The sequence below is a fragment of the Danio rerio genome, chromosome 4 (assembly GCF_052040795.2).
Source record: "Danio rerio strain M-AB ecotype USA chromosome 4, GRCz13ab, whole genome shotgun sequence".
Lineage (NCBI taxonomy): Eukaryota > Metazoa > Chordata > Actinopteri > Cypriniformes > Danionidae > Danio > Danio rerio.
This window is the reverse complement of record NC_141024.2, coordinates 6,850,338-6,871,669: the sequence shown is the minus strand read 5'-3', so window position 1 is coordinate 6,871,669 and position 21,332 is coordinate 6,850,338. Positions and strand designations below refer to the sequence as shown.

General features: G+C 37.6%; 1 protein-coding gene and 1 long non-coding RNA gene across 10 annotated transcripts in view; one reads left to right on the top strand and one right to left on the bottom strand.

The window, feature by feature from the left end:
- LOC141381570 (uncharacterized) overlaps positions 1-21,332 on the bottom strand; it is a 71,124-nt gene that overhangs the window by 41,089 nt on the left and 8,703 nt on the right. The window lies entirely within an intron of this gene.
- foxp2 (forkhead box P2) overlaps positions 1-21,332 on the top strand; it is a 149,877-nt gene that overhangs the window by 123,720 nt on the left and 4,825 nt on the right. For 5 of the 9 annotated variants that reach the window (XM_087246753.1, XM_087246750.1, XM_087246748.2 and 2 more), the window contains 8 exon segments: positions 1,220-1,307; positions 5,120-5,203; positions 9,376-9,586; positions 10,056-10,132; positions 10,261-10,362; positions 13,005-13,126; positions 13,259-13,328; positions 13,935-14,146. In XM_087246753.1, the coding sequence (XP_087102879.1) occupies positions 1,220-1,307; positions 5,120-5,203; positions 9,376-9,586; positions 10,056-10,132; positions 10,261-10,362; positions 13,005-13,126; positions 13,259-13,328; positions 13,935-14,146 (966 nt within the window). 9 annotated transcript variants of the gene reach the window in all.

Here is a 21,332-nt window from a genome sequence, read left to right as displayed (position 1 = left end):
ATGATTAATGAAATGCCCCTTTGCATGCGCATTCTGAAACAGCAATTAGGCACGGGGCCGGAGAAAGGCACCGACTCTCCAGTCATCCTCTATGTTTTTTTTTTCTCCGTGTTCAATGCTATCTCGCTCTTGATTTATAATGGAGAATATCTGAGCATTAGACCTGAAACGGTTACAATAGCAAAAGCAGGCGTGATGGAATGAAATAATTTTAAATGGGCACGGGTGTAATTGAAAGGTAGCGGCGGCCATTGTGTTCTCAAATGTCCTCCGCTTTGATTGGCGTGTTTGAGGAGGATTATGAATACGTTGTTATTTTGCGTTTTTGCACATAAACAATAGCTCGCGCTATGAATAGAGAATGAACACGGAAAATGCTTAGTAGTGTTAAAACTAGCTCGGTGTGGGTGGGTGTGTGTTTGCGTGCGAGTGTGTGTGCGCAATTTAAGCTCACACTAATGCACTGGAGGTTGTACTGTAAATGATCATTGAAGGGTCTGCAAGCTAACCTATAATTACAGGAAAGAGAGTGGCAGCATTGGCATTTCACAAGCATGTCTTCTAAAAGAGCGCTTTGTGGGTTTGTCACCAATGATAATTTAGATAGAGGCTCATTACCGAACATCACAACACTTTTAAAAACCTTTTCGCCTCCGTGCGTTCGCCGGGAATAAAGGTCTATTTTAATGGCGGGCTTCTTTTGTGTCCTGCAGACAAAATCCAATCAAGGAAAACCGCCATTGACTGCTCCTGCAGTCTGAAGTGGGTTTTTTTTCCAGCGTGATATTCTAATGAAAGGATGAGTAGATACGTTTAATATGTCGTCGGAATAATGCACTCTTCGTAGGAGGCGCTTTTTAAACGTTACTCGAGTTAAATTGCATTTATTGTATTTATTTCTTGATAAATGTACAAGACAAAACCTCTGCGCGAGGCCTTTTGTACGCCAACATCCCTCATAAGCCGTTGTGTTCTGAGCGCTGCCTCTCATTCGCATGACAGCCGCTCTATTGTGATGTTAAACACCGGCTTTCATCAAGCATGGGACACACTTGTTAGATGGCGGCGGTTTGTTAAAAGCTAATGGGATGGACGTCCTGTAATCCAGAAATCGTATTCATCAACAACAGTAGTAGTTGATCAACAGGAAGCGGTTATTAGTAGTACATTGTGTAAGTGTGGGGTTAGTTTTTCATCAGATTGTCCTCTTTTCATGCAGGCACCTTAACAATGAACACGCACTGGATGACAGGAGTACTGCGCAGTGCCGAGTACAGATGCAGGTGGTACAACAGCTAGAGATACAGGTACAGTAGACGCACAATTATCATCCCAAACATACTCAGTACTCATAGGAACAGTTCACCCAGATTGGACAAGTCTGAGATTGTTGACTTAGCAATTTGAAAACATGCACTGAAAGTTGGTTTATTGTCCATTTGGAGCCCATTTATTGTTTCTCTACAGAAGCTCAAGTGATCATAAAGGAATAGAATGGCATGGCAGAATTGTTGTTTTTGAAAGAGCTAACTTTTTAATATGAAATATGACATTAAACATTTATGTGTGATGTGTTTTCCTTATGAATTGAGAATCGTGTAGGCGTTCCACCAATAAAGATTAGTTTTATGTAGTCAGTTGGTATTGCTAATATAATATTTGAAGTTATAATTGTAATTATCACATTTAGCATATTACACAATGCGCTGGCAACTTCTCATTTGCTGCTTATTTAACAATTTAACAGCTCTTATAATACTCAAGGGTTTGGTTAATGCTAACCTACACCATTGTGCTCTGATTTTTGTTATTGATATTTGTCATTGCATGTTAATGCATAAATGAACTCCAGACTAGCTATTTATCCAATCAGTGGCATATAAACCTGTTTGAAAACAGTCATTATTTAGATATTAGTCCCATTAATAAATTAAAGTGACTTGATTCTGTACATCAGGACTAAATTGGCTTGTGAAAAGTGGGTGTGGATTTTGATGTCGTCTTTAACACACACTTGTTCAACTTGAACTGCTTTTTCACAGCATAACACCAAAGATTTCCAGTGCATTTCATTAATTAGCTTGTTGCCATAAAAACCTGCAGCGCACAAAGTGTAAAAATGCACAAGGGACACCTTGAGCAAATCCATCCCAACAAAGGTGAAAACCATCACGGGCCTTTATAATTGAATCATGGTTTGTGCTTATTTTCTATCCCGTCCAATTAATATGCGCGCATCTGGGCTGGACTGTGTTAATTAAATACACTTTGCACCTGAAGGAACCTCTAAAGAGAGCCACTATTTTCAGTAGCTGGAGCGTGACCTTATTAAGGTGTCACGCTGGCGAGATAATGAGAGCAGTGATTGAGGGATGCTATTACTCAGCGCTGCGGCCATCTCTCCCGCCAGTTAACGCTCTTTACCTCGCACCTTCTGGTGCATCATGGGATGCACTTTATGTGGTTAAAATCCATCTTTCTTCTGGTCATTTCCAATAAATAACAGGTTTGGCTTGCGGCGTAATTGTGGCTTGCGTCTTTGTTTGCATTTTGCACAAAATCGCCTTTGTAGTACGGATTGCTTTCTGACTGAGGCCCCTCTAAGCCTCCGTGATGCCCATCTGAATGCAAGCCAAGCGTTCCCCGCAACCTTTAAAGGTTTTTACGCTCGGCAAAACCGCCCTATTTATTTGTTGGGCTCTTGAAACAGAACGATGAATAATTCTTGTTTATATGTAAAATAACAGAAGGACATCACGATTTCTCTCTTGACTTGTTCTCTTGTTCCCAAAGCCAGAGTGCTTACACTGTGACCAATTACAGAAGCACTGCTGTTTTCTGTCCTTCTGGGCTTCTTTTTTTTCCTCCTCGTCCTCCGTCAGTGGTAATGAGGCCCGGTTCAGAGCTCCAATGCCGGCTCGCTAGCGGAGTTCAAGGCGGTGCGCCGCGCGGGCTGGTCCCTGTCACTCTCTCTGAGTTAGATTGATGATAACAGATCGCCGGGGCACTAACTGGACCTCGGAGGACCCGGGAGGAGGCAGGGAGGCGGGACCAACTGGCACTCTGTTTGCGGGACCCCTTCACCTTTCGGCAGCTGCTAGATCCAGTCCAGCCCTAACAGTGTCCACAGGACTTTGAGTCGACGACCAGGACCCTCTAATTTATGGCCTGAGTAGCTTGTTACTGTCAGAGCTTTGCTGACCTAAATTCTGCTATTGACAAAAAGATGAAGTGCTATTTGTTTCCGGTGACCTCCGAGCACCACCTTCAGCTCTCCATCACTGTGCCAGGAGGAATGCTTCTCTTATCTTTGCTTTAATCTGCCTCGTTGCTTCTCGACTGGCTTTGCTTCAAGACTTTAAGTGTTCAAAGCTGTTCAAAACTGATAGCAAAATTAAGTCTTATGTGAATGCATGCTTTTTTTTAACAATTATTATATTAGGTAATATACATTTCCACACTTTACAGTTAAGAAATTAAGGCAAGTTTTTTTTATATAGCACGTTTCATACACACTGGTAATTCAAAGTGCTTTACAAATACTGGAATAAAAGAAACATTAAATACTAATCTATTACTATATAATACTATTGAATACTATTACTTCATAATAAGATAAAAATAAATAATAAAAATAATGAAAATGTGTTAAAACAGGTTTTCAATAGATGAAAAAGAAAAGAAAGACCGAATATTGTGATCCGTGGGTTGTAGCACAGTGCTCCTTCAGTAAAGGCACAGCTAAACAGATGTATTTGAAGTCTTGATTTGAATATGCCTAATGTTGGAGCACGTCTGATCACTTGATCCACTCACCAATAAGCCACTTAACACTAGAATCGCCGGAGGTTGCTGTATTCCTATAACTACAAATGCGGGTAAATGTTACCTTGCACAAATTTTGTTTCGACATTGCTATAAAAAAGCTGTTTTTCTCCACTGTTAACAAAAAATGTCTAGACTCAAGAAAATATCATTTCGGGATAATAATAAGATTATTTTAGGAGAAGGTTATGAGTAGGTTAAAATATCTACATTTGAGCCATCATACTCTGATGCATAACTTATTTCTCCAAACTCTCCACCATTCACTGCATTTTGTGTTTTAAAAGCTCTACAAATCACCTTCTTTTAGTCATTGTAACTTTACTTAGTTATTATTACCACTAATTCAGTGGGTAAAACTGAAAGTGAATTTAAATTGAATTTGAATTTATTGAATGGGATAGCCCTTTGAGATGAATCATCTTATTTTCGAGGGTAAAAGTCATTGGTGAGTAATTAAAAACATAAGCAGTGCATAAATACAAGCACTTTTTATACTAGGAACTTTTGACCCACATTGGCGCTTATAGGTATAAATGTTCCACTTTTTGATCTGTTTTTATCTAAACAATGTTTAATATCTGGGAATTGTAAATAATGCAATTTTAGTAAAAGTCAATGACTGGGAGGCTTGATTGTTTTATTAAAGGTCTGTTTTATACATTTGAATAACAGTGATGGGTAAAATTGACCCCATGGAGGTTCTAGTGTTAAAATGATGAGTGCTCTAGGGAAATTCAGTTAAAATGCCTAATGCTGCTTATTAATATCGCCAAGCCTGTTCAAATAAGTAGCATATTTAAAGTTTTTAGCACATGATATATTGTGTAATATGCTAAATCTGACTGTGCATAACCCATTTATAACTACAAATATTACAATAACATTACTAACTGCTATATTGAAATGTTGTGATGCATCTTGCCCTTTAAAACATGCATGAGTGTGTTTATTGTTCAGTCCTGACTATACTCAAGTGTATGCTTAAGTGGATTTTTTATCCGCGTTTAACATTGTTGTTGTGCAGTCGTCCATGACCCCATCAAAACAGACCTCCAGCCTGTTTGTTTTCAGGTCATGACCCTCTAGTGGGAAACCCTTGCTTTTTTATTTCCCCCATTTCTTTAAGGCAAGCTTAAGGAAGCCAGTCCGGCTGTATTCAGGATTTATTACAAGCAGACAAGCTCGATAACAAGATGTATTACCGTGGTAGTCTGGGGAAAATCACTCATTTCTAAAACTGGTCTTGTTTTTTTTCTTCTCTCTCTCTCTCTCTCCCTCTTTCCACTAACAGCTTTCTAAAGAACGCGAGCGTCTTCAGGCGATGATGGCACACTTGCACATGAGGCCCTCAGAGCCCAAACCATCACCAAAACCGGTGAGTGCATATTGGTACGCGTACAGTAAACAGGACTCGGATGGTAAATGAGCTCTCTAAACACGGCTGGAGGGCGAGAGGAGAATGGGATTTGTAATGCCTGCTTTCTTGGGACCCTATCAGGGCCGAGAGAGCATTAAATCATACACCCGATCTCAGCCAAAAAACGCAGAGCCATTACACTCTGATGGCTTTAGCACGGCAAACAACCTGTTGGCCGGTAAAAGCTGTTTAGCACCGCGACCGCAGACACACTTAAACTAGGGGGGGGGGAAGACGTTTCGTTGCAGAAAAAACAAACAGTTTGAAATGATAGATGGAAACTGCGGGACGATGATCTGTGAAGAAATAACCCGTAATCTGTAAACATTCAGAGATATAGCTGTGTATTTGAAGGGATAAAAAATAGAGCGGTATGTGAAAAAGACTCATTTTTCTGGATCCCTGTAGATTATATTTCCACCCAACCATTAATCAAACACAAAATACACTGATTGTTGTGCTTGGAAATGCAAGTGTTTACAAATGCGAGTAGGCTGTGCTAAAATATTATTTATTGTAATTATTTATTCAATATATTGCAGGGGGAAACATTGTTAGAGTGTTGCCGCCGCTTAGCAAATAGCTAATTTCACCAGCATAAATTTTCCCTACTCATCACCTCCCACCGTATAAAGCAGGATAATCACAAGACAGAATAATTATCCTGTAAATCCATCAGGAATCGATTGCTCACCTCTGTCGATTTATTATTCAGTTTTTTTTTTCCATCCTCAGATCTCCAGCAGCTCGGCGAAATCGACTCTAATAAAAAACGTTCAGCCTATAATCCATGGCCGCATATGAATGAATAATATTAATGAAGTATTACATTACATAAACGGCACATGAAAGGACTGCTAATTGCATTTGATGATGAGCAATTAATGAAGAGTTCTTAAATAATCAGCGAGGGTCTACGTTTCTTTTTTTTTTCCCCAGCTCTTTCCTTTTTGTCTTAGTGCAAGTGTCTGGCTCTCGCGAGTGCTTTAACGTTATCGCTTTTGCAGGTACAAAAGAGAACACGTGTATCCTTTCCGCACACAAGAAAAGGATGTTATAGATAATACGGGGGTACTTTCACGCCCTCATACGCACAGAGAACCATCCCACACATTTGATAAATATTAATAGTGCGGATTTATTAGCACGACAAAATGAGCAGCGGCAAACCCTCAACAGCTATCAGTAGCCCAACACAAGGTGCTGGTACACTGTTATACGACCCCATTTAAACTCTGAATGGCACTTCATTAAATGTTACCTTTTGGCCATGCCATGGATGGCTGAAAATCAAAGTTACCAAGGCTGCTAGTCCTGAATAATGAGGGGCTCTTTTCCCCCCCCTCAACCCCTTCCCTCTCAGCCAACCTTGAATATATATTCAGATGAGCAGCGGTAGTAAAGGGCTGATCCCTGTGTCTCATTCACTCCTGCTCAGTTAAGCTTTAATAAATTCCATTTTGCAAACAGCGGTTTGTATGCCTGCAAACATGTTACGCTTGTTGCCATTACCAGGTGAGGAAAGGAAAGGAAAATCTTGTCTTAACATTTTAAATATACATGCGGCACGCTGCCTATTTTCCCACTCACTCACTCACTGATAGGATTTATTATGAAGTGCTTTTCTCCAGTGTTTGGCAGTGTATCAAAACCTTTTTAGATTAGAGTACTGTGTAATTACCTGCTGATGTGGTGGTTTGGCCGCAATGGGAAAGATATTAAGAAGGACAATCCTCAAATCTGGTGCCGTGACCCGGGCTTGGGCAAATTATGCAATGTGTTATACACATCAAGCTGAGTTTTTGACAGCAAAGATGGAAGATATCAGCAATTCAGCACACAAAAAAAAATTATTTTATATCATGTGACAGCTACGTTTATTAACATAACGTTAATAGCATAATGTGTTTCTGGTAATCAGAAGATGTTATTATTAATGAAGTATGTTTATTTGAGTTTTTTATGCAATTAATTCATTAATTTTTAATAATATGCTCTAATGAATTGTTCATAATAAGACCAGGTACCCGCCGGGTGTTCTGGTTTCCCCCACAGTCCAAACACTTGCTTTATAGGTGAATTGAATAAGCTAAATTGGCGTATGTGTGTGTATGAATGTTTACCAGTACTGGGTTGCAGCTGGAACGACATCCACTACATAATAACATGTGCTGGATAAGTTAGTGGTTCATTCCGCTGTGGCGATGCCTTATTAATAAAGTGAATAAGTCGAATAGAGGAATAGTTACATGTTTAGAGGTAAATAGAGTTAATTTTGGCTTCATGTTGTTATTAAACACACAAGTATTTACTCAGCATATGACGTCAGAGTGTCAAAAACACAACTGTTTGCCCTTTTCCTAAGACGTCCCTCTGGTACTGTGTACTGAGTACTGTGTATTTACCTGCTGATGTGGTGGTTTAGTCACAATGAGAAAGATATTAAGAAGGACAATCCTCAAATCTGGTGCCGTGACCCAGGCTCTGGCGAATTCATAGCATAGCGTCTTTTTGGTACCTATATTGAAAATCTATTATCAGAAGATGATAGTATTAGCGAAGTATGTTTGTTTGAGTTTTTTATGCATTTAATTAATACATTTTGAATAATATGCACTAATGAATTGTTCATAATAAGACCAGGTACGTGTGGGTTTTCTCCAGGTGCTCTGGTTTCCCCCACAGTACAAAGTAGGCAGGGGACGATAACCGGTTTTAAGAGTTTTACCGTTTCGAAGATATATGTAAGGTTTTTTGTCTTGTACAGGAATCTGTGTTTTAATGAAGATAGAAGATATCATTTATTTATTTTAATTATGTAGCCTGACATGTTTACTGTTACAAAATATTATAAATGTTTCCTAAAATAAACTATATTGTGTTTAATGAGGCAAAAGGTAGTTGTTTTTTTACCCCGAAATTTAAAAATGACTTATTTTATAGTAGTAATCACAATACCATGATACTGTGAAACTGTGATATTTTTATCCAAGGTTATCATACTGTCAGAAACCTTTACCGGCCCATGCAAGACATGCACCGTAGGTGAATTGAATAAGCTAAATTGGCCGTAGTGTGTGTAAATAAGTGTGTATGAATGTTTCCCAGTACTGGGTTGCCAGTGGAACAGCATCCACTGCATAAAACATATGATGGATTGGCTTAATAAAGGGACTAAGCCAAAAAAAAAAAAAAAAAAAACATGTACATGATTAGAAGTAAATGGGGTTAATTTTGGCTTCATGTTGACATTAAACACACAAGTATTTACTCAGCACATGACGTCGTAGTGTCAAAAACATAACTGTTTGCCCTTTTCCTAAGACGTCCCTCTGGTAGACAGCGTGTCTCTGTCATTAATTTCCTTTCAAGGTCTTAGTTCCAGTCGTTAGCCAGGATACTACATTCCCCAAGAGGAGTCATTGATTTCTTGCGAAGTGGTATAGCGCGTGCCACTCTCTGTGTTGGCATTATCTCATTATCGTTAAGTGGAGCTGTAATTGTCTATAGAGCAGCAGCGCAGTCGCCGGCTTGACATTTCATTGTATTTATCAACACGTGCCACAAACGGTTGTTGATGTCCAACTGGCGGTCGTTTTCAATCTCGACAGCACCGGAATTCTGCTTGCCAATTTGCAATTAAGGCAATTTGGTTTGAATATGCAATGATGTCATTACCATTCAGCAAAATTAACAGTGAGACTAAAGGTCAGGGTTTTTTTTTTTTTCCACTCGAAGGGAAGTTTGGACACGAAAAATAGATATCGATTAAAAACCTGACTCTCTGTTTAAGTGGTACGACAGGAAGAGAGTGAGACCGATCACCAGCAAGGCACCAAGTTATGGCAGCAAGCCAGGTGATCACTTCTCACAGCGTGCATGTGTGTGTGTGTTTTGCATCCAGGGAGCTCTTACGGGATAGAGATGGGGCCGGGATAACTCACAGCCTGATCATTAGATAATCTTTAACAGCGTGCTCTAATTAGAATTCTTATGATACAATTTCATCCTGTAATTAGTGCAGATTGGCTGCTTCCTCCTTTGCTTATTAGGGGAAACACAGCTGTAGGAAAGAGCCAGCACTCATTTCAATCTCTCTCTCTCTCTCTCTCTTTCTTCCTCTCCTCTAGTTGAATCTGGTCTCCAGTGTCACCATGTCAAAGAACCTCCCGTCCATCTCACCCCCAAATTTACCTCAGACGCCAACCACGCCCACTGCTCCAGTCACACCTCTTTCCCAGATGCCCCAGGTGCCCAACGTTCTCAGTCCCGCCAATGTGCCCAGCATGGGTGCCATGCGGAGACGCCACACCGACAAATACTCCATGGCCTTGTCCTCAGGTTCGAAGATGTTTTTCTTTTTATTCAGACGATGCTAAAATCAAACCATCAATATTCAACGCATTTTAATTACAGACAAATATCAATGCAATATTCAAGAAAGCATGTTCGTGTTTGATGTTTATATTTACTGGTCTTCTGCAAGTGTTGGAAGCAGCAGGGAGGGCATGAATTATTCAGACACATACAAAATATCGACGCAGGCTCTAATTTCACCAGCGTGTTAATGTTTAAGATTTCTCCAGAGAGAGATTAATTAAAAATGTATTTAGTTGGACATGTAAAATGCTGATTTGAGGTGTCCCCCTCCCTCTAAACTCCGTCTCTCGTTTTAATTTGATAAAACTCTGAATGAATTCCTGGCGGAGACGCGTTTAGCAATCATCCCAGGTGGCGACACTGTTATTTATTTCTCATGTATTTATTTATCTGCTGCTTACTTCTTCCTTATTTGTTTGCCTTTTTACAGAAATCGCCCCAAACTACGAGTTTTACAAGAACGCCGACGTCAGGCCGCCGTTTACTTATGCAACCCTCATCAGGCAGGTGAGTGGGAAATAAATTAGCTTTAGCCTGATTAGATTGTAATTAATTGGCGCTTGAATTAAGTCTGGGTGAGAGCGCCTTGACGCACTCCAGTCTCTAACGCAGCGCTTAATGGCATCTCATCGCAGGCTATCATGGAGTCAAGTGACATGCAGCTAACGCTCAACGAAATCTACAGCTGGTTCACGCGCACCTTCGCCTACTTCCGACGCAACGCCGCCACCTGGAAGGTAATGTCCTTGCAAGGCTTGAAAGTGACTTGGGGGGCGATTAGCAGTGATCGCCCCCCCCCCCCCCTTTTTTTTTTACTACCTCCTGAAAAGCAAGAATTTTCTCTTTATCTCGCTCGCTCTCTGTGACAAGTGAAAGAATAATTCAGCCTCTGATATCGTTTTCTAATTCGGTGCAATTAATAGGCGAGTCTTGATGGGGAGGTGTGCGCTCTGACGCGCTAATTACTAACCAGCCACTCAATCATCAGCACCTTTTGTTAGACGTGGCGTATTACTGCTTTCTCAGTGTCTCCTTTTCATCCCCCCCTTCTACCCTGCATATTATTGGTTATTTACGTTGAAATATGGCTGTTTGCCTTGTAGACGCTCGCCGATACATCCCTTTTCCTTGTTGTTGTTGATGTCGGGCCGAGCCTTTCGTATATTCACACTATAACTCAAACGCCAAGACAAAAACTCAAGGAGAACAAGACAAATGGAGTGAGAGGTTAAGACCCGCCTGGATCTAAAGCGCTAATGCTCCTGTCAACTAAGAAACACACTTTATTTCCCGGGACAAAAGGCCCCATTTGTATCTCTGTCCCAACAAATACATTGTCAGACGGGGATGAAAAGAAATGGAGGGTACAATAAAAACCATCCTCTATTTTTAGACAAGGAGAGCTCAGCGAGCGTCGATAAGATACACTGGTGGTATTTTTCCTCTTCTATTTTTACGCTGGTCCTCTCAAAGGTTTCTCCGGCTCTCATCAGCATGCGGAGCATTTCCCAGCACTAGATTTAGCAAAGTGAATTAATTTGGATTTGGCTTGCTAATGATGCTGGTGTATGATTACAGCTCCACAAGGGTGTGCAATAGCTCCCCGTACAGATGCATGCTGGGCCACGACTCATTTGCTGCTGGAGCGCTTGCGTTTTTAAGCATTTTACGGCCACATATGCATCCCTGTTTCCAGCTCTTATCGAGGAAATATTTTAATCTGGTCCCGCCTGTAACAAAGAGGGGCTTTCGCCGTATTCGGGTCCCTCCTTCTACAATAGCAGAGCAGGAATTTCCATTCGGAGCCTCCCTACTCTTTTGTGAGGGCCGGCTGGTGACGGGCTTGTCATTTGATTAACAGAGAGAATTTTTAAAAAGGAATGAAAGGTGATTTAATATCTGTGCTTGGTCTCATCAGCTCAGCTTGGGGATCGAGCTCTCAGCCCCGCCAGCTTATTAGTTATAACTATATAGCATGCATAATAAAACTGCTCATTTGCTCATTAATATTAAAATTATCATATTCAGAGCCATGGGCATTAAGATCAATCAAATCCTGGGATTTTCAGGTCAGATGCGAGATCTGCTTATGAGGGTTTTTTTTTTTTTATATTCCTCTCTCTCTTTTCTTAGAGCAAAAAAACACCCGCCCCTCAAATAAAACATGAAAAAAATGTAATATGAGCAAAGGTTATTATTTGGCTTCTTTGCTACATCTTTTAATTAGATTCTTTTATGGCCACGTGTGAGACTCCCTGTATTTCTTTATTATTATTATCATCATTTTTCAACCTTCTTGATCATGATTGTACGATGTTTGCTGGTCAAATTGTTAAGTGTAATGGGTAAATATTAAGGCGTTTAATCTTTAGAATTAATTGTAGAATGATTATTAATCATATTTGAGACATAAGTGTGTACAACATTGAATAATTTGGAATATTATGATTTTAGTATTGTATTTTAGTATTTAGTATAGATATTATGACATTAGTCTAAAGCAGATGAGCCCAAAGTAGGGCCCGCCGCCCAGAGTTGGCCCATTGAAACCTTTGGTTTGGCCCACCATCCCATCTGAAAAGAGAGAGAGAATGATGGGGAGTTGTTTTGGGTTGAATGCCTTTAACAGAGATTGTCATTTCAATTGAGGAGCTACAAAAATGAATGTTTCAATTAAATCTTTCATATGAATCAGACTTTTTAAATGTAAATACTGTCGGCTGACAGATAGAGGACAATGCACAAGAGATCGGTGAGCAAATCAAGGCAAAGGCAGAAGCAACTCGACTTGTGTATTCAGCATTGAACTTCATTGTGTTATGAATGGGATTGTTTATGTTTTGACTATAATAAGATCATTATAAAATGTCAAAAATTATACTGCATCATTAATTAATAGTTAATAATAGTTAATAAGATTTAGTTTGGAATATTAGCAAATAAATTACCCATGGCAAAGATAATGTAATACGGTTTGGTATTTGTCATTGACCCATGAACATTTCCAGCTTGTTATCAAACTAATTCATAACTGTAACACGAGGCTCAAATAACTCAACGATAAAACAGCTATAATAAGATTATTTATCAATATTTTGGCTTCGCAGAAGCTACAGAAATTAATAATGTAAAACAGGAAATACGTTGAGACCATTTGTTTTGTTTAAATCCCTCAAAATTTCACTTCGGCCCACAGCCCTCAATCAAGTTTGGTTTTTGGCCCTTTGTACGAAAAAGTTTGGGCACCCCTGGATTAGAGGTTTTAAAATGATTATCATTATTATTATTATTATTATTAGTAGTAGTAGTAGTAGTAGTAGTAGTATTGACAAAACAAAGATGCATGATTAATTGTGTACGATTTGTGCTTGTCCAACAGAACGCAGTGCGACACAACCTCAGCCTGCACAAGTGTTTCGTCCGAGTAGAGAACGTGAAGGGCGCCGTATGGACCGTGGACGAGATGGAATACCAGAAACGCAGGTCACAGAAGATTACAGGGTACACACACACACACAAACATGCATGCATGCTTGCACACACACGCACCCACACACAAAAACATTATCTGTCTGTCGTTGTTCATCATTTGGTGTTACAGTCAAGCTAATGCACTTTTACTTTTGTATTTAGGAGCCCGACGCTGGTCAAAAACCTGCCGTCCAGTCTGGGTTATGGGGCAGCTCTTAATGCCAGCTTACAGGTAAAATGTGGCTATGTGTGTGAGGTTGGCACAGGCAGTGAGAGTCTAGAAGGACACCGTGTGGCAGAGGCAGGAAGCTTCTCTGCCAGCCGGCCTCAGATTGATAGCAGCCTGTGCAAATGCGAGGGCATAATCATTAATATTTATCCAAACTGTCATAAATGATTTGGCTTCGCAGTGTCGGCCAGCGAGGTGCTCGTGGCAAAAACTTTAAAATTTAATTACTGTATATAACTTTAATGTGCAGGAGGCAAAAATGTCAGGAGTCTTTCTTTCGTTTTTTTTTTTTTTTTTTTTTTCTTTGACTGTTTTGAGGTAAAGTTTTGGACGGTTTCATTATCATGTGGGTGCTCTGGCTTTCTTTATTCGCTGTTCATTTGAGGCCTGTCTTGTAAGGTGAAAAGATTGTTTTTGCAACTCAGAAACTTTCCCGTTGTTTTTTTTTTCCTGCCACTTTGCGGCAGTTTTCATCTGTTTTTTATCATACGGAGAGAATCTTCAGCAGTAATTTGGAAGTGACTCGGAAATTGGAGATAATCTAGAAGTTGTCATGCTGACTGCTGAATGCTGCAGTTGAATTATTTTCTCTGTCTGTTTCTCTCATAGGCTGCGTTGGCGGAGACCACTTTGCCGCTTCTGGGTAATCCGGGCTTGATGAACAGCGCGTCAGCTATGATGGGAGCAAGTCCTCCAGTAATGATGAGCGGCAGCCCGACCGGACTCTTACAGGGAACCACGCATGAAGAACTCAACGGCACACTAGACCACCTGGACACCAATGGACACAGCAGTCCTGGATACTCCCCACACACCCACCTGTGAGTTCGCTAAACAATTTAATCCATTTTTATTCCTTTAGCGCTTTTACAATGTAGATTGCAAAGCAGATTAACATAGAAGTTCTAGTCAATTGAAACTGTGTCCGTCCAGATTTTAGAGCTGAAGTTCAGTTTAGTTCAGTTCAGTGTGGATTAATTTTTACTGCTGAAAGTCCATACACTGAAGAACAAATCCATCGCAGCTCCACAAGTCCCAAACCATGCAAGCCAGTAGCAATAGTGGCGAGGAAAAAAACTTCACTAATTGTTAAAAGTGAAGGAAAAAAAAAAAACTCGAGTGAATTCAGGCTCAGTTAGGCAGAACCATTTTTCAATACTCTTTACTAACTAACTAACCAACCAACCAACCAACCAACTAACTAGTAGCAAGGCAGGGCAAATTTATTTATGTAATGCATTTCATACACAATAATAATTCAAAGTGCTTTACATGAATAAGAATAAACTAAACAAAATACAGTATAAGAAATAAAAACAACAAAGAATAAAAGTTATTGTATATACAAAATGCCTTAAGTCAAGGGTGTCCAGCATAGTTTAGCTCCAACTTGCTTCAACACACCTGCCAGGAAGATTCTAGTATATCTAGTAAGAGCTTGATTAGCTGGTTCAGGTGTGTTTGATTTTGATTGGAGCTAATCTCTCCAGAATGCCCACCCTTCGCGACCGAGTTTGGACTCCCCTGCTTTAAATGTATGAAAAAAATGCCTTAAGATTATTTAAAATGTAGGTTATAGTTTGATTGGCTAATATATATATATATATATATATATATATATATATATATATATATATATATATATATATATATATATATAATTTAATGAAATATTATTTTAAAATGGATTTGTGCATTAAATGTAAATTTGAAAATGTATATGTGGTCAATTTTAATGTTACCTATTTTCCTATTTTAATGTGACTTACACAATAGTAAGTCAAAGTGCTTTATATAAATAGGAATAAAGGAAACATAAAATACAAGTATAAGAAATAATATATATATATAATTTTAATTTTTTTTTAAATCAGCTGGATAGCTGGAAAATAGCAGGAAAAACCCTATAACTGTAATAAAATATTATTTTTTTAATGTGACTTCTCTTAATTGGACTTATTTCCAAAATTGGCATAGGTATGTAATGGGGTGGTGCTTGATTTTTTTGGGGGGACGGGAAATATTTAGCTGCATTACGAAAAATATCCTACATTTTTATTGGCTAATATATTTATTAACGCAATTACATGGAAAAAAAGACCGCATTTTGATGTTAAATTATAAAAAAATGACTTAAGGAAAAAACTAAATGGGATCAATTTGGCTGTTATATTTAAGACTCAAAAATAATTAATTCTTAAATCTTTACTATTGAAATAATACTGAGGATAATACTCTAGCAATTACACTGTATCATCTTAATATTGCAGTATAATTTTAAATCAGTATATCACTAAGAGAACAGTAGCATAAATACTTGCAAGCTTCCAAAACTATGTCTAACCTTAGCGCGCTTAATAAATAAATAAATAAATAAATAAAATGATGCAGACCTTAGGTTAAGTGTACATTTGGTTCTTGGATTACAGCTCTTACCTATAAATAGGAAAGAAGCAATAATTCTGCCATAATTATAGATTCCCCTTGTAATTACTCCACTGTCTGTATCGTCGAGGTTTAGATGTTATATTTTATGCACGACCGTTCCTATTAATATTTAGAAGCTAACTATATCATTAATTACTTTAAAAATCTTTTTGCCTTTCCATCTTTTTTAATGGCTGGCAGAGAATGAGAGAGAGAGAGAGAGCAGAGGCTGATGAAAGATTAATGCGGTGCCGCTCGGTCACGAATGGTGATCTAGAACATGTGCTCGTGCTCTAATCAGTGATGTCACTCATGCTGGACGACCCGGTGTTTACAGAGCCAAAGATAGCAGCGTTAAGGGCACTCGGAAGTGTGTCAGACACGCGCATCTGTGCCTAATGCCAACCCAAAGACCCTATTAGCCAGAAAACACACGACGACGCGCTTCCGAAATGTGTGTTAATAGGGAATGTGTTTGATCCAGAAGTGGGACAGTATATAGTGTGAAGTGGGCCAAATCGGAGATCCAGACAGAATCCCTGTGTATTCACTCCCTCAGGTTATTTAAGTTTTAATAACCGACAGTTAAGTCTGGTGTGTGTGGGGTTTTTTTTAGACCCCTCTTTTTTTTTCATGTTTTCTCTCCTTCTGGCTGAAGCAATAAGACATGAATGCTCAGTAAAGGTAAAATCTCTCTTACATGACCTCTACATGGCCAAAATGGAAAATGTGTGTTTTGCGCGTGGCTATTTCTGGGCTGCATTTAATAATGAAGAGGCTAAAGAGGACAACATATTCACATTTTGTCTCTTGAGAAGCTGAACAATTGGAGGAAGCTTTCTCTGAACATGTTGCATTAATGATATCTGTGTGTGCAGATATGTGTGTGTGTGTGCTGCACTTATATTATTTTTGCCCTATTCTGTTTTCTGTGGTATGGTAGTTTGCTTTTATGCAATCTAAATATGATTATAACCTAATATTATATTCAATTTGAAAGAAATATATAGTATAGTAATTATACAGGACATAATTAAGTATAGAGATTATGTTTCTTTACTTTAGGGAAGTTATTGGAATTTATATAATAATATAATATTTCTAATAATAATAATATATATAATAATATAAATACATTTTTCATCAGGTTTCACTTTGAAATATGTCACTTTAGCGGAGTATAAAGTGGGATTTAAACTGCTAGTTGACTTTTAGATTTATTTATAAGCAAGATGTGCATTCACATTCAAGTTGTTGCTTCTGAAACAACTTAACTATTAATGTTTTCTGGTTATTATTCAGAATATAAATGAATGTAAATATTTTTTAGTTTCTTCAAATATAATTTAAAATAAATGTATGATGCTTCTTTACTTAAGGGAAGCAAAACCGCTGAATGTTTCACAGTAATTATTTAGAATACAAATACATGTTTGATCAAGTTTCACTTTAAAAAATATGTCACTTTAGGAAACTAAAAATGGTTGCAAACTGAAATTTACTAAAGGTTTTAAGTCATCTCTCTTTAAATTCATGTTGTTGTGCCATAATACAATTTGAATATGGAAGTTTGGCGTAATTATTCACAATATAAATAAATGAAAATGCATTACAGCATGAAATAATTTATTTAATAAATGTATATGTATATATACATATATATATGTATATATGTATTAATGCATACAATAGATATGAATAATCTTTATTATTCTTTTTAAATATGAATAGTAGGAGAGGAGCATTCATATTCATACCCCCAAATTTTACTTTCAATTATAAAAGCCTATAATTAGTCACAATTAAAATAAATACACATTTACAAAGAAACAAAATATATACTTTATACTTATACTTTATACTTCAAATTATACTGAAACTATATTAATACACTGAACAAAATATGATTCATTGGATTGGCTAAATTATTTAAAGGTAAGTGGTTGCAAACATTTTATATTACTAAATTTAATTTGTTTCAATTCAGCATATATAAACTGTTTGTAACCACTTACTTTAAATAATAAAAAAAAATTCTGTATATATTTGCTCATCTTTTATCAGGATTTGTTCTGAAATAAGCCATTTTAGATAAGTAAAGGGATACTTTAAGATATAATGTGTGTTCACATAATATTTAGTTTTATTAGAGCAGAAATAAATCCTTTTTTTAAATTATTTTTTTCATCAATATGTATTGGAATATCTTGATACTCTAGATATAAAATATATACTGCAGACCCACTTAGATTCAGTATTCCAGAAAGCCATATCATAAACTATTAAAGCAACGCACACATTAGAAATTGTCGGTGTTTGCTGTCATGCTCATGTCTGATCATTTTAGGCAACAGAAGTGTTTTTACTCAATCGCTGTGCCACACACACACACTGGCACAGACTCAGGCTCCAGATTTCCTCATGCCAGCCTCTCATTAAACACTAAATGACTCATCCTGACATCTTAATACAGTGGAGAAGGGACGGCAAGGACTAATCATTTCTCTCTTCCTCCTCCGACCTCGCAAGCAAGCCGCTGATTTATAATTAATGCAAATGAAAGCTGTAAGCCATGCTTCTTCACATTAGGAGTAAAGGCCTGTGTCGCGCTTAATGGCCAGTGGAACGTCCGACCGGCCGGGATCATTTGTCTCGCAGTAATATCTTTTGAGCGTATCTGTTTGTTAGCGTACGATAAATGTGGACGGGGAAGCGGTAGATGAGCGCTGATGGTCAACGGTGACTTTTATAGGCACATTAAACATCAGTTTGTGACAAAATAAATGTTTATAAACATTTTAGCTCTGTGACGGTGATGCCAGTTAAATGAGCAGATATATTATAATAAATTGCAGCGACTTTGTTATTAAATCACAGCTGAATATGCTAGTGTTAGAGATTAAATATATTTATAAATCACCTTTTTTTGGACATTGTAGCATTTTCATGACAACTCAGACTTTATTTCAGTTTAATGATGTATGCTGAATTTGTGCATATTAAATAATGAGTAAAACTGGAAGAGAAGTTTAGTAATGAGAAGTATTATAATGAACTCGTATCTCATGTTACAGTTTATAACATGATTTTAACAAGATTTGAAATTACAGCCTATAATTATAAAAGAATTAATACATTTTTGCGGAATATGTCAGATAGTGCAAGGCATGATGGGAATTTGTCACCCAAAATTATGTTGTTTGTTACTGAATAATAGTCTTTAAGTGTATGTCAGATTGCTGTTTTTAAATATGCTGTTTTATATTGCAAAATAGATGTGTTTAAAACATTCTAGTGCCATTATAATTTATATAAACGTTATAATTTATATTAATATAATTTATATTTATAATAACTTATTAGAATTTGTAACATTTTTGATTGCAAAACTGATCTTTTTGAAGATTTTTGCATCATTATTTAATTCTAAAATGGCTAAAAATGAGAACAAATAGTTTATGCAGATTACAAATATACAATATTTATAAAATCAATAATATCTGTGTTTAAATATGGTGTCAAACATTCTAGTGCCATTTTAATGTATATACATGTTAAAAATGATTAGAATTTGTAACATTATTGACTGCAAAACTGATCTTTATGAAGATTTTAGCATCATTAGTTATTTCTAAGGTGGCTGGAAATGAGAACGAACAGTTTATGCAGATTACAAATACGCAATATTCATAATAACAATAATATCTGTCTAAATGGTGTCTAAAACACTGTAGTGCCATTATACTTTATACACACACACACACACACACACACACCACACACACACACATATATATATATGTTAAAAATAATTATAATTTGCAAAATTATTGATTACAAAACTGATCTTTATGAAAATTTTAGCACCATTAGTTTATTCTAAGCTGAAAATGAGAACGAACAGTTTATGCAAATTACAAATATACAATATTTTTATATAAACGATATCTGTGTCTAAATGATGTCCAAATGGTGTCTAAAACATTATAGTGCCATTAAACTTCATATATATGCTACAAATGATAACAATTTGTAACATCATTGATTGCAAAACTGATCTTTATGAAGTTTTTAGCACCTTTAGTGTATTCTAATACAGCTGAAAATGAGAACGAACAGTTTATGCAGATTACAAATATACAATATTTATAATATCAATATAAGAAAGAAGTTTGTGATAGTTACTAATGTCCTTTATAGCAGTGTTCCTTAACCCAGTTCCTGAAAGCACACCAACAGTACACATGTTCAACCTCTCCCTAATCAAACACACCTTAATCAATTCATCAGAGCGTTAGAAGAGACTCCAAAACCTGAAATGAATGGGTGAGATAAGGAAGACATCCAATGTATGAAATGCTGGTGTGCCTGCAGGAACAGGGTTGGGAAACACTGCACTATTTTGTAACTAAATGTATATCTGCAAACATTATAATGGCGAATACAGCAGTAAAATGGAAAGGAAATTCTGATAAGGATTTCCATAAAATGATCAAAACCATGCAAAATTAGTCAAACGAATAGAGAACTATAGGAAGAGGCAATGAACATGCCAACTAGAGCATATCTTTCGCCAAGATTACACTGTGCGACGAGCAGACGCCATTGTGCCTGAATTAATTGCTTTAATAAAGGCTGGAGAAGTTTGCAATTGGTATTCGCAGGTATTTCTGGAGGGTGTGAAATATATCATTGTGGTGGTCCGGTGCTCTTTCTCTCTCTCTCTCTCTCTCTCTCTCTCTCCAGCAGACAGAAACATCCCGGTGCTTCCACATCTGAATATTAATCTATTTTGCTATAAATATTAAAGTAATCTGTACCTTTTAAAATTCTTTTCATATTCAAAGTTCCCTGTGCCATTGATGAGCGCGACTCAGGAGAGAGCGGCCCAGACACGGCCTAATACAGAGACTAGTTGATAAGGTTTCCACTCTCTCTCTCTTTTTCTCCAGTCCGGCGGGATTTCCTGATGCATCCGACGTGTCAGAAATAATTAGGTTTTGTCAGATTTATCATGGTAGCACAAACCTCTCTCCCTGCCAAGAGCCCCGAGATCATGTTAAGCCTTGTTTGTGTATGACAGAGTTATTATTCTTGTTAGTAACCTCACTTCCGCCATCTTTTTCCGTGTTTTCGCATTTATTTCTTCCCCACATTTATTGACAGTCGGTAAAGATATTCATCCATTTGGAGTTAAAAACATGGATCATGGTGTCCGAGGGAACTGGCAGTCTGAAGTTGATTAATGGTGGAGTCTTGCTGCAGGTTGTCTCCTCACTTGAGAAGTGCCACCGCGGCCCCTGCATATTAACGAAGGCCTGCACTTTCTATTAACAAGATAAAAAAAAAAAAAGCTCCACTCGTCCCCCACCCAGCCAACAACCGCACCCCCCCCCATCGTTGCTCCAGGGGGCGAGAGGATGAGAAATTCTCCATTATTTATAATGGGGCTGCAGCTACTCCTTTTTTCCCTTTTTAAATAGCAGGTGCCATCAGTAAACTTCTCAGCGGCGAGCATATTTTACTGTCAAAGCTTTCGCTTTTCCACATGCGCTTCATTAAGCGGGGTTTAATTGCTGT